This window comes from Trachypithecus francoisi, unplaced genomic scaffold, assembly GCF_009764315.1.
Source record: "Trachypithecus francoisi isolate TF-2019V2 unplaced genomic scaffold, Tfra_2.0 Lachesis_group0, whole genome shotgun sequence".
In the NCBI taxonomy this organism is placed as follows: Eukaryota; Metazoa; Chordata; class Mammalia; order Primates; family Cercopithecidae; genus Trachypithecus; species Trachypithecus francoisi.
Genome location: NW_022681453.1, coordinates 76,078,754 through 76,098,923, shown reverse-complemented (window position 1 = coordinate 76,098,923; position 20,170 = coordinate 76,078,754). Strand labels below are relative to the sequence as shown.

Below are 20,170 nucleotides of genomic sequence, written 5' to 3'. Positions count from 1 at the left end.
ATCCACACTATTTTCCAACAATAAAAAACCCTCTGAGCTTGTTACTGATATAAAAACGCAACTTGAATATGGTAAATAGTGTTCCAAATTATTCTAATAGCACTGTACAGCACAGAGCCAAAGGAAAATTATGAATGAAAAAAAATTAACGCAATCATTTCTCTCTCTATTGACAAAAACAACCTTGACAGAAGTGAACCTTTACTGCTTTTCCAGAATCCAAATCATTCTACGAACTCACCTCCTACATGAGTACTGTCTGATGGTTAATTTCCAGATCTCTTTAGAGAAATCTGTCAGTGCGGTAGGCACAACCTTAAAAGAAAGCTCAAACAACGTCTCTGAAAAAGAAAAAAATTCTCTAAACTTAAGATAGATTCTCTAAAGATACATTAATCAGATATTTTTAAAAACTCAATGCTTTCATGAGCTCCAAAGACTAAGATCATGGAAAATACGTCTCTATTGGTTCTTGAATGATAGTAAAATAATAAATCTCAAGAATAATAATTTATGCCCTAATTAAGAAATTAAGTCTGAGCGTGGTGGCTCATGCCTGTAATCCCAGCACTTTGGGAGGCTAAGGCAAGATGATTTCTTGAGGCTAGGAGTTCAGAACCAACCTGGACAACATAGTGAGACTCTGTCTCTCAAAAAAAAAAAAAAAACAAAAACAAAAAAAAAACTTTGTACAATTAGCCAAGGGTGGTTGAGTGCCTGTCCTCCCAGCTACTTAGGAGGCTGAGGCAGGAAGATCACTTGAGCCCAGGAGGTTGAGACTGCAGTGAGCCATGATTGTGCCCACTCCTGCCTGGGCAACAGAGTGAGACCCTGTCTCTGAAAAAAAAGAAGAAATTAGGTGACCAAATCAAACTTGTGCCACAAATTTGTGTCAATGTGTCAGATAATATCTAAAGTAAAATTTTAAAATAAATGTTGCACAGAAAACTTGAGAAAAAATATAATTAAATGTATTTTAAATTTAAATCATTCATTCAGATAGTAGTTATTACAATTTAAGTAATTTATGTGGAAGGTTCTCCCATATCATCCTCCTTCAAATAAAGCCTCTTCCATCTTCCTTTCTCCCAGTATTTTCTTCCTAATACAAGAGTTTGAGATCCCAATTTGAAAGTAACCAGGTCTTTCTCATAGTTTATCAGTACTCAGATAAATTCCTGGCATAGCAGGCACTCAATAAATGTTCATTACTGTTGTTAAGACAAGGGGAAAAGTCAGGGTAAGAAAGGTCTAGTGGAAATCAGACACTGAGACCTAATCCATTCCCTCTCTCTAGTTCTAGAAGTAAGTTTTGCTAGAGTCCCTGCTCTTGCTTCTGTCAGGACAATCAAACCATGTTTAACTTAGGATGCGAGTTCTCTGATGTCCCCAATGTCCCCTCCCTATCTAGGCCTACAAAGCTTACCTTCTTCATGTCTTAGATGGATTCCATAAGCTTGAAACCTGTAGGACCTGGACATAAATTGGGATCACTCTGGACCCAATGGCCATTCGCTACAGAGGCAGACATCGCAGTAAGAACAATTGAGAGGATCCTGTCCTACCTATCTTCCTTCTATTCTCAGCTAAGCATGACAGAGTATAACTACGACATTTAGGGCAGATGAATTTCAGCAATAAAAGCTGATTGTAGGGATGATGTATAAAGTATGTAACACCTGTCAAAGTCATATTAAATTTTTAAAACCTTGTTAACTTTGTGGTAAACTACCTCCTTGGTATCAAAACAGAAGGCACTTTTTCTCAGAAGGTTGGCCACAAATACATCCTAAGTCATACTGGGAATAAGCCATGTGATTATCTGGGGTAAGCATTCCAGGGAGAAGTACAAGGACAAAGAGGCAGGTGTGTGCATATGGCTTGCTTGAAAAACAGCAAGGAAGCCAGTGTGGCTGGAATGTAGATAAAGTCAGACAAGAGTGGAAGAAGAAAACGAAAGATCATGGAGAGTTTTTTTGGTTAGTGCAAGGACTTTTTCTATGAGTGAGACAGGAGGCTCTTGGAGGTTTAGCTTATATTTTAACAGGATCATGGTTGCTGCCATTCAAATGGGGAAAGTACTCTTGTCCCACTCGCAGGGCATGTGACAGGGAGTGGCTCACTTCTTCAGGGCCCCACTGCTCAAACCTCTAGGGGGACATACAGACGGGCAGGTTGTGGGGCTCTGACCCCAAAGCAGTATCTAGGGCTGGATGTTTATAGCTCCTGAAGCCCCAGTGGGCATGTGCTACTGTGTGCTCTTTTAGTTTTGTCATCTATAGGTGCCTTGTGTTAACCAGCTAATTAGACTCTCTACCTTGCCACAAGGACAGAGAGCTTTCGATATCCTGGGTTCTTGCCTTGGTGTACTGGAAGAATCGGATCACACGTGGGCTTGGAGAATGAGTGCATGGTTTTGAGTGGAAGTAGCTCACAGCAGAAAGGGAAGCCAGAAGGGAGATGGTTTTCCCCAGGAGTTCAGCCGCTCAGCAGCCCTCTAACCACCCCTGCCAAACTCTGCATCATTCTGCTGGTCAATGGCCTGCTGGTGGGCAGCCCCCTCCCCTCGACGCCCTCTTGACATCCAGCGGCTTGTCTTCTTCCACCAATGTGTTCCTCTCAAGGTCCAGCCACTTGTACATCTGCCTGCTAGGTGTCGGGGGTTTTTATAGGCACAGGATGGGGGCGTGGCAGACCAGGGTGGTTTTCGGAAATGCAACATTTGGGCACAAAGCCAGAAGTGCCTGTCCTCATCTAGGTCCGTGGGCACAGGCCAGGGGTGGAGCTCTAGCCAGGGACCTGCCCTTCTCCTCCTCGCACTTCCCTGCCCCGCTTCCCTATCACCATGTTGCAAACATACTGAAGGGGGCAAAGGGCAAAGGTGGGTAATCAATTTAAAAGCTACTACAATAATCTAGGTGGGAGATAATGGTGGCTTGTATCAGGGTGGTAGCAGTGGATGTGCTAAAAAGTATCCAATTCAGGATATGTTTTGAAGGTAAAGCCAGAGGATTGCTAACAACTTGGACTTGGGGTAACAGAAAAAAGGAGTCCAGAATTTCTCCCAAGATTTTCGGCTAGGTCAACTGGTAGAATGAAGGTGCCATTGTCTCTTACAAATTAGGAGACAATTAGAGAATATTAGAAATTCCGTTTTGGACACAGTAAATGGGAGGCGCATATTATTAGACAGCAAGGTTTTCTAATCTACAGTCCTTCTTTTCCCTACTTGGACTAAAACCCTATTCTGAATCTTAGCCCTGACCTAGCCCTGATCTAGCAGGCTAGATCTACACTTATTGGTTAAGCTCCTACTCCACACACAAAAAGACCACCTCCAACCAAGATGCTGCCAGCAACAACAGATTCACAGTACTATTGCCAGAACCCAGAAAGTCCTGTCATAACATCCTATCCACCAGACTTCATTCCCTTCAATAATTTGTTTTTATTTTTTTAAGGACAGTCTCGTTTTGTTGCCCAGGCTCAAGCGATCCTCCTGCCTTGGGCTTCCAAAGTGCTGGGATTACAGGTGTGAGCCTTTTTTCCTGAGCTTTGATAATTCCCTGTAGACCAGATGATTTCCATTGCAGCCCTACAATGGGGTTATTATAAACTAATTCCTCCCAATTCTAACCCCTTGTTACTAGTATGTCTCACTGCTATGTATGTTTCATATTTGAACTTCTGCAAATTAGGAAAGAGTTTAATCATGTTGAGGGAAAGCATAGTGCATTATTAACTCTAAACCATCTTTCTGAAGTTTCATATGCTTTGTTTACACAGATGCTTTTAAAAGATGAAGTGAAAGACAAAAAATATATATAAATTGTCAAGTGGTTTTACTAGTCATACTTTCCAGTAGACTGTTTGATCCTTCAAGCTTTGTATGACAAGACAATTTGTTGCAAAAACTGTCCTGTCAAATAATTCTAAAATGATTTGTCCTATCAAATGAAACCCAAAATGATTTAGAATTCAGAACCATGAATGATTATTAAATGAATACTATAATGTCTATTAATCCCGGAACACCTCTAAAACCTTTCTAAGAATTGCCAAAACTCTTTTATGCTCTTATTTCCAAACCTGGGGCTCTAAGGTTTGAAAACAAAATGGCATGTATAAAAGCACTTTCAAAGTATATTACATACACAGTAATAAGAATCCCAAATTTCTGATGTATATAACAGAGTGTTATATACACTTTTATATATGCAGGAGCAAGAATAGCGAACAGAAAAGCACCCCAAACTCTAACGCAAAGATCAATAAAAAAACAGCCAGCCAGCAGCACATCAGGCTGCCGTATTGGTTGCCTTCAAAGTCGTTGCTTCTGTTCATTAACTTTTGTATTGTATTTATTCAAGAATTGTCCTGTTTAGTTATTGAACTATCTGGGGAATAGCTCAAGAAACCATGAGTTACCCTTTCTCTGCTATTTGCTGCTGAGGTTTTAGAAAAACTAGTTTATTTAACATACGAATATTTTTCAGTTATTCATTTCATCATTGTGATACCTGTATCTCCCATTTCAGCACTGATCGGCTTTAGGGAGAAACTTTTGAAATAATATTATGAAACGTCCAGGAAACAATTCTCTAACATCTATGCAAAATTGTTTTTGTAAGAAATCTCTAAAGTTTAACGACATTTCCTGCAGCTATAGCGAAGGCGGAAATACAAACAGTCCCTTCCACGAAAACGAGGTGCTATTACAATCACATTTCTCACCAGCTCTTTTCTTTTTTGCAAAAGTGTTTATCCTAGTGATGTGGATTTATGACAAACGTCAACGGTTAATAAGATAACCAAAAACTGTGAAAATCAAGCGTTCCTGGAATGTATCAGAGCTTCACACTGTTAGTCTTTCGCTTGAGACTCAAGGGCCATATGGCCACGTAAGTCTTTAACCCTTGGAAACCGTTAAACATCCTTCCAGTAAGACATAATCGTTAAGTCCAAGGTGTTAAAGAAACCCAGTGAGCTGTTCCCCGCAGGTCACCGCCTGCCTCCACCCTCCTCCCGCTCACTGAACGCAAAAAGCTTAGACAGGAACGAACGAGGCCAGAGGTGACTACAACTCCCAGCAGGCGTCGCGGCGGCAGCGGGCGCTCACGCACGCGCAACCCAGGCCACAGGAGTAAACTCTCTCTGCCCGCCTTCTGGGAAGGGAGAATGGCGGCGCCCGGGCTGCGGCTGGGAGCGGAAAGGCTGTTTGAAATGCCTGCGGTGCTGGAGCGACTAAGCCGCTCTAACAGCACGTCCCAAGCCTTTGCTGAGGTGCTGCGGCTGCCGAAGCAGCAGCTGAGAAAGCTGCTGTACCCGCTGCAGGAGGTCGAGCGGTTCCTCGCCCCCGACAGGAGGCAAGACCTTCACCTGCGTATCTTTGACCCGAGCCCGGAGGACATCGCGAGGGCAGACAAAGTCTTCACCGCCACTGAAGGGAACCGCATTGACTACGTCAGCTCTGCCGTTCGTATAGACCACGCCCCGGATCTCTCCCGGCCCGAGGTGATAGGCGATTCTCACGGTTCACCTGCGCACCGGCGTCACAGCGCTAACAGCTGTCCCGTCTGTCGGGCTCGCGGGTGATTTTGCTGTTGTATTTTCTAGCTTTGTGTGAGCGCATGTATTATTTTAACTAAATAGATATATGCCGATGCTCCATGTACGTGGGGATACCCGATAAACCCATCGTAAGTAGAAAATGCAGTCAATACCCCATAAACCCATCCTAAAGTCAAAAATCGTTAAGTTGACCCGCTGTAAGCCAGAGACTGCCTGTATGCAGTTTAAATTATTTTGGGAATGAATATAGAAGACTTCAAAGTGCTTTAAATGGTTTTCAAACCCAAACTAAGCATTCAAAAAATTAACTCTGTCCTTTTTTCTCCTATTTAACTTAAGTAGGGAAACATGCCAGAGAAACTAGAATTTAGACAGTGAAGAATAAGAAACGAGTAATTGTTTCACAAATGAGATGGTCCTTATCAATAAGTAACTTTCTTCTAATCTAAATTTCCTATCATTTGCAAAAATAATTATCTCTAGATGGCAATAATGTGGAAAGTTTTTTATAACAACGTTTATTAGTGAAATTTCATGAGTGAGCATTTTTGCATGTCCTGCAATTTAATGATATTCTGTTCTAAGTCTGCTAAAAGGCATCTCAACTCTCCATATGTATTTACATTAAGTGCACCATCGCCCAGAGATATTTAATCTAAATATATGTACAACTATAGTCAGATATTTTGTCTAAATATATGTAGAACTATAGTCAGGATTCAAGGAGTACCTCACTTACTTAATGATTTTGAGACAGCCATTGCTTTTTTATTTAAGCTTCTAAATTACTGGACTTTTTTGTAATTCGTTTTTAAAATTCAGTTTAATCTACGTAATAGCATTAGATTTGCTCTGGCAGAGCATTTAAAATTTTTGCAGGACTCTGATCAATTAATTTTGAAGGAGTGACCAGAATTTTCCAGGATAGGTTCCCTGGCCCCTGCCCAGTAAATGCCCCCCCGTTGTCTTGATAACCAAAAATGCCCTTAAAATCTCCAACATGTCCCTCAAGGGGCAGTACGGCCGTCATTGAGAACAACTGATTGGCATTGTACCCCACTCCCTCAATACCATGTTCAAAAGCAGAGCCATGTGTATTAATGGTTAATATCAAGAATATTCTGTTGTTTTCCACACTATAGAGGAGAAAAGCTTAATTGGAACAAGAGAGATCAAGGGAAAAGAGTACGTTTTTAAATTGCAGTGATGTTACAGTATACCATGGGGGTGCTTGAGAAAATGTGCTTCCAAACATGTAGGTGTACTTTTCATCTAGTTCTGTTGAACTACGTTTAGTTTTTACCCTAAAAAGCTTTGTAAATATGAAATGCGTAATAACAGTTGCATATATTCTTGAGTAGTGTAGTGAAACTAAAAGCACAGATTGTAGATATACACGTCCTGAGTTCAAATCCCAACTCCTTCACGTTGTAGCTGTATAATTTGGAGTTAGTTGTGTTCTCTCATCTGTAAAAGGGGAATAATATCACCTACCTCCTAGGATGCTGTAAAAAAAAAATAAGAAAATATATGCTGAATGCTTAAAATGGTGCCTAGCACATTGAATTTATTCAATAAATATTAGCTATGTTAGAATTTGAAGTTTTTTGCATCTAATGCAGAATATCATATACAGCTAGTACTTACCTTTTTTCTTGTATAAGGTGTGTTTTATAGGCAGAAGCAATGTTGGAAAATCATCCCTAATCAAGGCTTTATTTTCACTGGCCCCTGAGGTTGAAGTCAGAGTCTCCAAAAAACCAGTATGTTGAAGTTTTTAAATATGTTTGGACTATCTCTTGGATTAACTAACATGAATAATAAATGCTGGAAGGTTTAAGAAATCATAATTGCTAAGTTCCTAGAGAAGTGATTTCTTTCAAAAAAGTAATAAAGTAAGACATCCTAATGCCTGTGTATTTCTCTGAAGAAAAGGAAGTGTAGCTGGATTTATTTTAGTAGTCTAGACAATATCTTCAGAAAATCTTTCTTTATCCAAATTTTGCAGAGTTGCCAAATAAAGTGTCTTATTGTCATTCTGTATTTCCTTCTGTAACAGTGATCATCTACTTCTACGTTGATTGTAGGGGAAATGGCTTTTAGGTTTTTCTTGCTTTTTTCCTCCTAGAATCTTTTTCAAGGTATAAGGTACGTGAATTAGTTACACAGACACATTCACATATTCTTTTTTTTTTTTTTTTTGAGACGGAGTCTTGCTCTGTCGCCCGGGCTGGAGTGCAGTGGCCAGATCTCAGCTCACTGCAAGCTCCGCCTCCCGGGTTCACGCCATTCTCCTGCCTCAGCCTCCGGAGTAGCTGGGACTACAGGCGCCCGCCACCTCGCCCAGCTAGTTTTTTGTATTTTTAGTAGAGACGGGGTTTCACCGTGTTAGCCAGGATGGTCTCGATTTCCTGACCTCGTGATCCACCCGTCTCGCCCTCCCAAAGTGCTGGGATTACAGGCTTGAGCCACCGCGCCCGGCCACATTCACATATTCTTATGTGCTTGTTTTCCTAGCCAGTTTGCTGTAATAGCTTTCTATCACTTTCTAATTCCCTCTACTTTCTTCTCAGTGACACAGTCTCTACCAGTATCTAAGATACCCTTTCTTCAAAATCACCCCCACTTTCTCTCACCTTATCTGGCCACGGTAAACCTTTCCACCAACCCTAATGTTCACTATCCCTGTGTATGTGCGTGCGCGAGTGCACACACACCCCTTTCATTGAGTTGGACCCCTTCCATGAAACTCCACTAGGTCTTTTCTTGCTCTCCACTTCATAAAATGATTCTCTGGCTCCATTGCTAATTATTCTTTCCATTCCTTAACCCTCCCATCTTTACTCCTGCCCTGCCTTACCAAATATATCAGCTAAATGATCACTTCTAAGTAGAGTGATCTTCCTTTTTTGAGAGTACAATGGAGGAAATGTATTCTTGACATTCCCAATCTGTAATTCTAAAATCATTTTCCTATAGACAAGTAAACTAACTGGGAACTTAAAATCATTTATAAAAATCTTTCCTTTGATAATATTTGTTCTAAGATCCAAACAATTGACTTAACTTTTAAAATTGCCTATCATGCTGGGCTCAGTGGCTCACGTCTGTAATCCTAGCACTTTGGGAGCCCGAGGTGGTTGGATCACCTGAGGTTGGGAGCTTGAGACCAGCCTGACCAACATGGAGAAACCGTTTCCACTAAAAATACAAAGTTAGCCGGGCGTGGTGGTGCATTCCTGTAATTCCAGCTATTCGGGAGACTGAGGCAGGAGAATCACTTGAACCTGGGAGGTGGAGGTTGCAGTGAGCCAAGATTGCGCCATTGCACTCCAGCCTGGGCAACAAGAGCGAAACTCTGTCTCAAAAAAAAATAAAATTGCCTATCATAATCTTATCTTTTCTGATTAATATATGTCCTATGGACACAAAACTACGAATAAACCACTTTTCATCATCTGTGCATCAATTTTAGTTGCACAAACATTTTGTAATTATGTTGTCTATACAGTAAAAAATTGTTTAATGAAAGCACTAAAATCCACCTAATAAAATATGCAAAATATCTTGATTTTAGGGAAGCAATAGTCTAGGTATAGGAAACGATCAGACTTTGGATCTAGGTTTTATGAAAATGTGTATGACTGATGGTAAGCATTTTAACCCATCCTTGCCATAATTAGTTTCTCTTTAAAGTGGAGATATATTGTTCATCAGAGAATGTTGACTGATGCAGTCACAATTTAGAACAGGGTGAATTTGTCACTAAGAGTTAATGCAATAGGAAAGACTCCAAAATATTTTGCCTACATGTGTCTAATATGGAATCTAAAGTTCTTCTTAAGTCATACAGATTCTTTATTTAAAATGAAGCAAAAAGTAGTATGATCTAAACTTATCTCCAGCCATTCCCCTTCTGTCTTCTTTTCCTGTTCATCATCAGCAGAGTTAAGGTTATATATACTTGACTTTTAATAAATATTTATTGATTAACTGGAAAACATTTTGAATCATTAAGTAGATGGAGGACATATCTTAAGACAGCTTTTTTTTTCTATTTGTCAGGGACACACAAAGAAAATGAATTTTTTCAAAGTTGGAAAACATTTTACAGTGGTGGACATGCCAGGTTATGGCTATAGAGCACCTGAAGATTTTGTTGACATGGTAGAGACCTATCTAAAAGAACGAAGGAAGTAAGGAAAAGATTTTCTTATAATAGTTATACATTTAACCCCAAAGCATGTTTGCATCAGTAGAGTATTATACACCTGATTAACACCTCAGTTTTATCGAATGACTTATTTTATAAGGTCCATTTTATTCTCATAATATTCCACAATACAATATTTAGGACCAAGGTATGTACTGCTTGCTTGTTTTCTGTCTGTGGTTTAGCTTACCCTTAATATTAAATTTAAATATTTTCCCAAATTGAGATCGAGACTAAAGAGTACTCAGCATAGTTAATTTTTTTTTTTTTTTTTTGAGACAGTCTTATTCTGTGACCCAGGCTGGAGTGCAGTGGCACAATCTGGAGTCACTGCAGCCTCCATCTCTCGGGTTCAAGTGATTCTCCTACCTCAGCCTCCCAAGTAGCTGGGACTACAGGTGTGCGCCACCATGCTTGGCTCATTTTTGTATTTTTAGTAGAGATGGGGTTTCATCATGTTGGCCAGGCTGGTCTCGGACTCCTGACCTCAGGTGATCCACCCACCTCGGCTTCCCAGAGTGGGGGATTACAGGCATGAGCCACTGTGCCTGGCCCATTAATTTCTTTTTATTTATTTATTTTTTTGAGACGGAGTCTCGCTCTGTCGCCCAGGCTGGAGTGCAGTGGCTGGATCTCAGCTCACTGCAAGCTCCGCCTCCTGGGTTTACACCATTCTCCTGCCTCAGCCTCCCAAGTAGCTGGGACTACAAGCGTCCGCCACCTCACCTGGCTAGTTTTTTGTATTTTTTAGTAGAGATGAGGTTTCACCAGGTTAGCCAGGATGGTCTCGGCCTCCCAAAGTGCTGGGATTACAGGCTTGAGCCACCGCGCCCGGCCATTTAAAGTATTTTCTTTTTTCTTTTGTGAGATGGAGTCTTACCCTGTTGCCCAGGCTGGAGTGCAGTGATGCAATCTTAGCTCAGTGCAGCCTCCGCTTCCCGGGTTCAAGCGATCCTCATGCCTCAGGCTCCCGAGTAGCTGGGATTACCAACATCTCCCACCACCTGGCTAATTTTTGTATTGTTTGGAGAGACGGGATTTCACCATGTTGGCCAGGCTGGTCTCGAACTCCTGATCTCAGGTGATCTGCCTGCCTCAGCCTCCCAAAGTGCTGGGATTACAGGCGTGAGCCACCGCACCCGGCCTTTTAATTTTTTTTAAAACCAAACTGTTACCTGGCTAATTTTGAAAATGAAAATTGTTGGTTAAAACCAGTAAATTCTGATCATCTTAAAATACTTCAGACATCAGATCTGCTGCAAATAATATCTCTTTTTTGTCTCCTTATGTAGTCAAGTGATAGTTCTGTTTCAAGAATTGCATCATATATAGAAAATTGATGTTAATCTTTTGAAATGTAAAAAAATGTTTATAAGTATCTTGTTTGTTGTAGCTTTACATAGAGGGTAAAATCAAATATTTACATAAGAAAATGCAAAATATAATTTGTCTGGTTTCTGTTATCTGTTAGTGTTAGGGCAATAAAGGCCGAGGTGGGCAGATCCTGAGGTCGAGCGATCAAGACCATCTTGGCTAACATGGTGAATTCCTGTCTCTACTAAAAATACAAAAAATTAGCTGGGCATGGTGGCAGTGCCTATAGTCCCAGCTACTTGGGAGGCAGAGGCAGGAGAATGGCATGAACCTGGGAGGCAGAGCTTGCAGTGAGCCGAGATTGTGCCTCTGCGCTCCAGCCTGGGCAACAGAGCGAGACTCCGTCTCAAAAAAAAGAAAAAAAAAATTCTATACAGGCCAGGCACGGCAGCTCATGCCTGTAATGTAATCCCAGCACTTTGGGAGGCCAAGGCCGGCAGATCTCTTGAGGTCAGGAGTTCGAGACCAGCTTGGCAACATGGTAAAACCTCGACTCTACTAAAAATACAACAACAAAAATATTAGCCAGGCATGGTGGTGCACGCCTGTAATCCCAACTACTCAGGAGACTGAGGCAGGAAAATCACTCGAACCCAGGAGGCAGAGGTTAGTGACCCAAGATCAAGACCGTGCCACTGCATTCCAGACGGGGCAACAGAATGAGGCTCTTAAAAAAAAGTTTTATAACTTATGGTTAATTTAATTTTTATAATTTATGGTTTCTATAATTTATAAGCTGTAATTTATGGTTAATTTGATTTGTGTCTCTTTCTCCTCGAGTTTAAGCTTTTAGAGGAGGGAAGTCACTCATTATATATCAAGTCCCAGGCAGAATGTCTTACGTCCAATATATCCTTATTGAATTAAGTTAATATTTAGTGAATTTAGTTATTGAAAGTAAACAGCAGTGAGACCTCCTGGACTGCAGGATAAACTGCTGGCAAATTGAGAATTCCTTTTGCCTAAAGAAATTTTTTAATTTTGGATTGAGATTTACTCCAAGGAGAATTTCTTAGTATAGTAAGGAAGAGGGGATAAATGAATGGGTGTATTTTATATTGCCATTAATCTTCTTTTCTCCATGCTTATAGCTTGAAGAGAACATTTTTATTAGTGGACAGTGTTGTTGGAATTCAAAAAACAGACAATATTGCCATAGAAATGTGTGAAGAATTTGCATTACCTTATGTGGTAAGTACTTCCTTTGAATCATGGTTGCAATTAGAGATCATCAGTTCTTTTTTTTTTTTTTTTTTTTTTTTTGAGACGGAGTCTCGCGCTGTCACCCAGGCTGGAGTGCTGTGGCCGGATCTCAGCTCACTGCAAGCTCCGCCTCCCGGGTTCACGCCATTCTCCTGCCTCAGCCTCCCGAGTAGCTGGGACTACAGGCGCCGCCACCTCGCCCGGCTAGTTTTTTGTAGTTTTTAGTAGAGACGGGGTTTCACCGTGTTAGTCAGGATGGTCTCAATCTCCTGACCTCGTGATCCGCCCGTCTCGGCCTCCCAAAGTGCTGGGATTACAGGCTTGAGCCACCGCGCCCGGCCAGATCATCAGTTCTATGTGCATCTGTGTGTACAGGCACCTTTTAACAACTGAGCTTGTGTTGCTTCCTCAAAAGACAAAGGAGAGTGCCTTTTGAATCATCTTTTCAATTAATCATCCGTTAATATTAATTAAAATAAGTTCTGTGGCACTTTTAGTCTTTTCTGTCGCTCAGCTGTATGTTTTAAAAATTAAAGGTTTCTTTCAGCTGTTCATTGAATGTTCCTATGTACTTTTCATATTTTTTCTTTTTATAGCAACATAAACATTTTTTCAGAAAAAGTTAGCTCTTTAACAGCAGCTTGACAGACAGTACTGATAAGAATGTGAATAAAACTGCCACTTTAAGAGTTGTTTAACTAATTTAAAATTTTAAAATTGTTCCAGGAACATAGCAGCCTCCAGCACACACTAGTAGGATTTTTATATTTTTAAAGCAAACAAAATTTCTTCTGAGAATTTCTTTCAAGTGTTCTTTGTCTTTTGACCTAGAATAGAATGCAGAATTGTAGATTGGTATCCACATTAATTTTGCTTTGTGAGACTTCCAGATAACATAGCACTCTTAAAGTTTCTTTCCAAAGAAAAGTGAAGAACACAATAACTATAATTTGGTTTCAAAAAGATGTCAGAAAGCCACTAATATGTAGAAGTGGAGTTTAGTACAAATCACACCAAGTAACTAGTCAGCCACTTTTGTTTTATTCTTGGGGTCTTGGAATTCTTGGGGTTTGCAAAAGCCCTATGAAGCATTAGACACAGTTTATTAGGAGTCAAAGGATTGATAGTCTACCTAGTAAAAATGCCTAAATATTGCCAAACTAAATAATAGTATTCCTTATTTGGTATCACAGATACTAGTTTATGAAATCATATATTTTCCTCAATGTTAATTGAAAGGAAATATTACTTTCCTCGTTAGAAAAAGAATTGGAATAGAGAAATTATATCTGTATCTCCTTTTAAATATGAGTACATTTGCCTTTATGAGGAAAGACTCCCATTTGTGGAGGGATTCACAGGTCATTAGAAACCACACACTTTCTGCTTCTCACTATGGGAAAAACACTGGAACCATGTTTTTCCTCTCCTCTCATACCACAACAATTAACACAAGAAGATTTCTGTGGCCAAATATGTAGGGTTTTTTCCTTCACCAACAAGCAGTGGACACCAGCTCGGTATCTGAAAATTTGGTTCTGATACTGTCTACCTGGAGATAACATCGGATCCCACAGACTGAGGATTCAGTCCCCAAGACTCCCACCCGGCTTCAGACACTAGTCACAATTTTGGGCCTCTAGAATATCTAGACTGGCTTCAAGTTGGGGTTCCCACTGTCCCTTCTTTGGGTTTGATTAATTGCTGGAGTGGCTCACAGAACTCAGGGAAACATGTTTTCTGATGGTATTATAAAGTATATTACAAAGGATACAATGAAGATGCACAGAACCTCCATGTCCTCCTTGGGCATGCCACCCTCTGGGAACATCCCTGTGTTCAGCTATTTGAAAGCTCTCCAAACCCAGTCTTCTGGGCTTTTATGGAAGCTTCATGACATCAGCATCCCTTCCCCCAGGGCATGGGGTGGGACCCTCTCTGGAATGAGGGTCATATGTCCCACAATGAGAAAGGTGAGGGAAAATTACAAGTCTTGTCTTGGAGCAGGTGAATGGAAGGCAGGAGGTCAGAGAGATTTTATTTCCTGATGCCTAACATATCCAACATTAAAACAAAAGATTGTAACAAGGGCTATGGGAGTTATGAGAAAGGAACCGTGGACACAAACCAATATATGTATCATGACATCTCACTCCTGCCATTAGCATCTTTTATGACTAAAAAGCAAAAATGATTTGCCAGGAAATTTAATTTTACAGAAATTCACCAGGAATACCTGGTGGACTAAGGTTTTATTTTTAATTGATTTTTGTAATCATCCATACTTTGACCTTTTCTGCACTATGATACTTGTCTTTGAACAAGTAGAATTCTGGACTTGGAATATAACTAGTAGATACAACCTACAAATAGCCTGATTTCTAATTTTTTTCTTTAGAGTATAAGTCAAAAAATGATTACAAATTGACAATTTTATATAGATAAACCCAATATTCATTTATATATCTTAAGCTATCAGGTATATTGTGATCATATGAACAATTGCAAATGTAACTCCAGGACCCTTCTCATTGATCTTTCCAAGATATTATCGCCCTATGTGGTTAAAGCACTATTAAGCAGCAGACACACAGCATATACTTTATGTGTTTCACACATTTGCTCATTTAATCTTCATAGCTACTCCTTTATGGGTCATTCTTTTTGTTTTATAGATGAGGAAATAGGTACAGAGAGATAAATTTGCACGGGTCACCTAGTTGTGAATGAAAAATTATAGCTAAAATGTGTAAAATTATTAAGAACCACTTTATTTCTAATGCATAAAAATTTGTTTTCTTATAGATTGTATTAACAAAAATTGACAAATCTTCCAAGGGACATCTTTTAAAACAAGTGCTTCAGATCCAGAAATTTGTTAACACAAAAACTCAAGGATGTTTTCCTCAGTTGTTTCCTGTAAGGTAAGAGTTGAATTGTTTTGTTTTTTGTTTTTTATGAAGTAATATGAGAATGTTGTGGGTTTTAAAATTTATTTCAATAGTTTTTGGGGAACAGGTTTTTGGTTGCGTGGAAAAGTTCTTTAGTGATTATGAGATTTTGGCACACCCATCACCTAAGCAGTGTAGTGTACAGTGTATCGTGTGTGTAGTCTTTTATCGCTCGCCCCTCCCACTTTTCCCCATGAATCCCCAAAGTCCATTATATCATTGTTATGCCTTTGTGTCCTCATAGCTTAGCTCCTGCTTATAAGTGAGAACATACAGTATTTGTTTTTTCATTCCTGAGTTACTTCACTTAGAATAATGGTCTCCACCTCCATCCAGGTTGCTTCAAATGCCATTATTTTGTTCCATTTTATGGCTGAGTAGTATTACATGGTACATATATACCACGTTTTCTTTATCCACTTGTTAGTTGAGTTGTTTTTATAACTTTATATACTGAAAACCTGTAATACTGTCAGTGTCTCTTAAACTGTCACTTAAAACTAGAGGCATTTGAAGGCCAGGCGCCGTGGCTCACACCTGTAATCCTAGCACTTTTGGGTGGATCACCTGAGGTCAGGAGTCCGAAACCAGCCTGGTCAACATGGTGAAACCCTATCTCTAGAAAAATTAAAACAAACAAAAAAAAATTAGCCAGGTGTGGTGGCACACGCCTGTAATCCCAGCTGCTTGGGAGGTGGAGGTTGCAGTGAGCCAAGATCGCACCATTGCACTCCAGCTTGGGCAACAGAGCGAGACTCCGTCTGAAAAAAAAAAAAAAAAAAAAACTAGTATACCCATACCTGAGAAACATTTTGGCTGATCTCCATACTGACGGACAGACAGAGGGATGGATGGATGTAGGAAGACAGACAGAAAAATAATATATACAATAATAGTGATGATAATTTTTTTAAAACCTGAAAAGTCTAACAAGGCAATTGAATATTTGTTACAAAAAAGAACAAACTAAAGAGATCAAGACTTACTCTGGAAAACAAAGCAAAACAGAAGGTATAGTGAAATTTTTGGAATCATGAAGGAAATGGATCAGATATTGATCATCAGATTTTAGGATACTACAAGGGGCTGGGGGAAGAGAAGAAAGCTAGAACACATTAAAAGATGTTCTGCTTTCATACATGAAATCGTTAAGAATTTGCAAATTTTTTTAAGTTGATGAATTCAGATGTTATCTCTGAGGAAAGGAAGAAAATTATTTTTTTCTTTTCTTTTCACAGCGCTGTGACCTTTTCTGGAATCCATATGTTGAGATGCTTTATAGCCAGTGTAACAGGAAATCTTGACTAACGGTTCCCAGTTTAGCTGAAGATTCAAAAAAAAAAAAGAAGCTTTATGCTAACTGGAGTTAAATACCTAGAAGAATTCCAACATTGTTTTAAATGTTGGGCATCTGTAACTTCCAGGAGGATCATTTCAGCTTCAAAATCTGCACCTTCTCAAAACAAGAATTTGCGCCTGGGGGGGAAAAATTTACAAGTAATTGAATTATGGTGTTCATTAGAACAACTACTAGCTGATTCCCCTGTTTTAACAAACTGACAAGCAAGAGCACAGCCATAAAATGAAAGCCTGTTACAACTATGTAGAGAAGGGTTTGACATTTTACTGGGCTTTTGTCTTTTGAAGAATATGTCTACTACGTGTATTTTTTTTTTTTTTAAATGTTAAAATGGGTCAGGTAAAAGGGGCTGCTTTTCTGTTAAGCATCGATAGGTAAGTTGATGGATAAATGTTACTATGGAAGCCTATTTTTTTGAGTCCTTATTTGAATATTGAAAACATTCTTGATAAAATGTGTTAGTCCATGTTGGAAACAACCGAAAGAACAGAATTCAAGTTCCAGTTCTGATGTTTATTATATATGTTGGATCTTGGGCAACTTACTTGATTTCTCTGAAATTTATGTTACTGTAACCTTGAAAGCTATTAAAGAGTAAAATGGTTTTACAGCAGGTAACATGTGAGAAGACAGCTACCTATTTGTAAAGCCAAACCAACAAAGAAATATAGCAAAATTCACAGGTAGATTACAGGAAATGTCCTTTCACGGGGGAAGTAACATTTTCACTAGTGAAAAAGCAAAAAACAAAAATAGCTTTAAGTGAGAAAACTAATTTGCAAAGGGCAAGAGAAAAAAGCTGATGGGACAGTTTAGATGGCTACATTTAAAATTCAGAATGGAAAGATAAAGCCTTTGAACTAAAGGTAATAGAAAAGATTTTTGTGAAGGTGCCACTGACCTATTCATACAAGTGGCTTAGCTTTTCAAAGTAAAGCTGAATATTAAAAGGTTATAGCTGTATTGCTGGATAAAAAATTAATTAAAGCTATAAACCAACTTCATGGCTTTTTGCCAGAAAATAATCTGAATATATTGTCAGTTGTATAGTTGATGGAATTGGTCTAATCTAATCAGGAATGTTTTCAGCCAGAAAAAAGATTTTTTTAATATAGACATTCATAAAATATATAGTAACAAAAGAGTTATCTTAGAAGTCATCTTTTTGTCTGTCAGTGTTACTTTACTGCTTTGATTTATCCTTGGTTCTGTAAGCAGAGCCTGAGCCAAAAGCTTACATATGTAAATTTGGGAAGTGATCCCAGTGGCAAAATGAAACAAGACAGGCCTATTAACGACATATTCATTGAGTTAGACAAAACGCAGGCGCTAATGCTAGATCTTGAGGGACCTTATGACAAGTCTTAGGAAATAGGTGTTCTACAGTGAGCAGGTCTATGCAACCTATCCCCAAAGACTGAGGGTGCTGAGATGCCAAAGAAAGAGGCCGACAAATCCAGTGTGTCAGAAACATTTAATAGGGACTTATGCACAGAAGCCATGTCTCAGGCAGTGATGAGACAGTGGATCCCCGCAGTTACCCCCGACCCAGGGCTTATATGCCATAGAGAAAAGGGTTTGCATGCTTCAGAAGGAACATGTGAGACACTGAAGTCAGCTCCTCAGGGAAAGGCAAGAATGCTGTTTGCAACACAGCCTATAATTTGCCACAATTTACAGTGAGTGTGTGTTCTTTTAATAGGTAAAAGTAGAAATCTTAGAGGCATTTCTGGAACTGGTTATCAGAAGTCAACATGGTAGATTAGCATCCAAGATGGAAGTTACTTTAGCCTCACACTGTGCCTCCGAATTTCTTTGAGGAGGGGAGGGGGCGGCCCCACATGTACTTGGGTTGTACATACCCAAGTGCTAGGCAGTTCCTGCAGCTGTTGAGAAGCCCAGGGGCAGGGAGTGAGCTGTCCCCAGAGCAAGAGGCAAGGTTCAGCCCTACTTGAAAGTGGTTGCCACAGCAGTGACTTTAGTATGAAGGCCAAGAGGCTTTGAAGTGACACACAAGAGGTCTCAAACACTGCTCTTGTAAATGGCCTGTGTGTCCTCATGCCATTAGGAGTGATAAAGTCGGTGCTAGGATGTGGGTAATCCCAGCATTTTGGCAGACCAAAGTGGGCAGATCCCTTGAGTCCAAGAGTTTCAGACCAGCCTAAGCAACATGGTGAAACCCCATCTCTACACAAAGTTTTAAAAAAATTAGCCAGGGCAGGATGGTGCCTGGAGTCTCAGCTACTCAGGTGGCTGAGGTGGGAGAATAGCTTGAGCCCAGGAGGTGGAAGGTGCAGTGAACTGAGATCATACCACTGTCTCCAGCCGGGGCAACAGCACAATACTCTGTCTCAAAAGTAGTAATAACAATAATTCACTATGATGACCCTGACAATAGTTTCTAATCTCACTAGGTAAGTTACAGTTTGGTATACTTTAGATTGCATTTTTTTAAATGATAAATATTTCGATTTATTTAGAAAAACTGATATAGAATACTAAATTCCTTATAAACATACACATTGTCATTTTGTGTACACATATGAAGCTTTTTTGCCATTTTTACAGAATAGTAAAGGGCAGAAGACAGGAAAATGAGGAGATGAAGCTACTCCAAAAGAACATGAATGAATCTGGAAACAAATGCTAGACTGGTGTGGTCCAGTCCGTGCTGTATTGTCCTTAACTCACCGAACCACCCTGGTTTTTCCAGTGAAAGATAAGCTCCAAAGTTTATTTCAGCCATAAAAGTTTCATTCTTGAAAAAAAAAATCCACTTCAAATCCAGAAACCTAAGCCAGGGGAAACTGACTAGGTCAGTGAAGCCACATGCAAGTAGGAGAAGCAAGACTGAACCTTAAATCTCCTAATTCCCAGGGAGTTTTTTTCTGAATCAATCAGCTACATGAAGTCTTAAAAGACTGGGAGTTTTTTTCTGAATCAGTTACATGAAGTCTTAAAAAAGGCTACTTAGGAGACTGGGTGCATGAATAGAGACAACTCTCAGCAAATAAACCCTATGGTCCACAAAGCTATGCACCAGTTCTCTTACGAATTTACCTTACATTTCCCAATAGGTAAAGGAAATACATCGAACACAAGGACACTTAGAAGCTAATGGCCATTTCTAGACTTGTCTGGAATGAAATCACCTTGGTATTGTCCATATTTTAAGGCACTAAATGGATACTACCACTTGGTAGGAAGCCACAGGGAACATGAAAAGTGACTAGAGATTAAGGATTAAACCAGTTTACTTAACAAGGCTTCAGGAGAGAAGCTAAAGCAGCGTTTACATAACTGGATTTGGGGCCACCTGGATCAAAATCACGTGGGCTCTGTGTTAAAAATGCAGGTTTCTGGCCCCTGTTTATCAGTGTCTAGGAAAGGACTAATCTGCATCTTTTAGCAACCCACCAGGCGATTCTCAAAAAGTTTGAGAACCACTGGTAGATAACTGAGAAAATGCAGAAGGCAGACAGGGAAAGAACAAAGCCA

General features: G+C 39.8%; 1 protein-coding gene across 3 annotated transcripts; it reads left to right on the top strand.

Annotated features, from left to right (window-relative positions):
* The first annotated feature begins 4,603 nt into the window (after positions 1-4,603).
* On the top strand, positions 4,604-19,444 carry GTPBP8 (GTP binding protein 8 (putative)). 3 transcript variants are annotated; one of them, XM_033211274.1, is made up of 6 exons: positions 4,604-5,517; positions 7,236-7,334; positions 9,637-9,767; positions 12,250-12,349; positions 15,167-15,285; positions 16,551-19,444. In XM_033211274.1, the coding sequence occupies exons 1-6, from the start codon at positions 5,179-5,181 to the stop codon at positions 16,618-16,620; spliced, it is 858 nt and encodes a 285-aa protein (XP_033067165.1). In that variant the 5' UTR covers positions 4,604-5,178; the 3' UTR covers positions 16,621-19,444. The 3 variants fall into 3 exon arrangements, with proteins under 3 accessions (XP_033067165.1, XP_033067167.1, XP_033067166.1); XM_033211275.1 differs by having other exon boundaries at positions 5,100-5,514; positions 16,551-17,081; XM_033211276.1 differs by lacking the exons at positions 15,167-15,285; positions 16,551-19,444 and adding an exon at positions 12,705-12,769 and having other exon boundaries at positions 12,250-12,392.
* Positions 19,445-20,170: the final 726 nt, after the last annotated feature.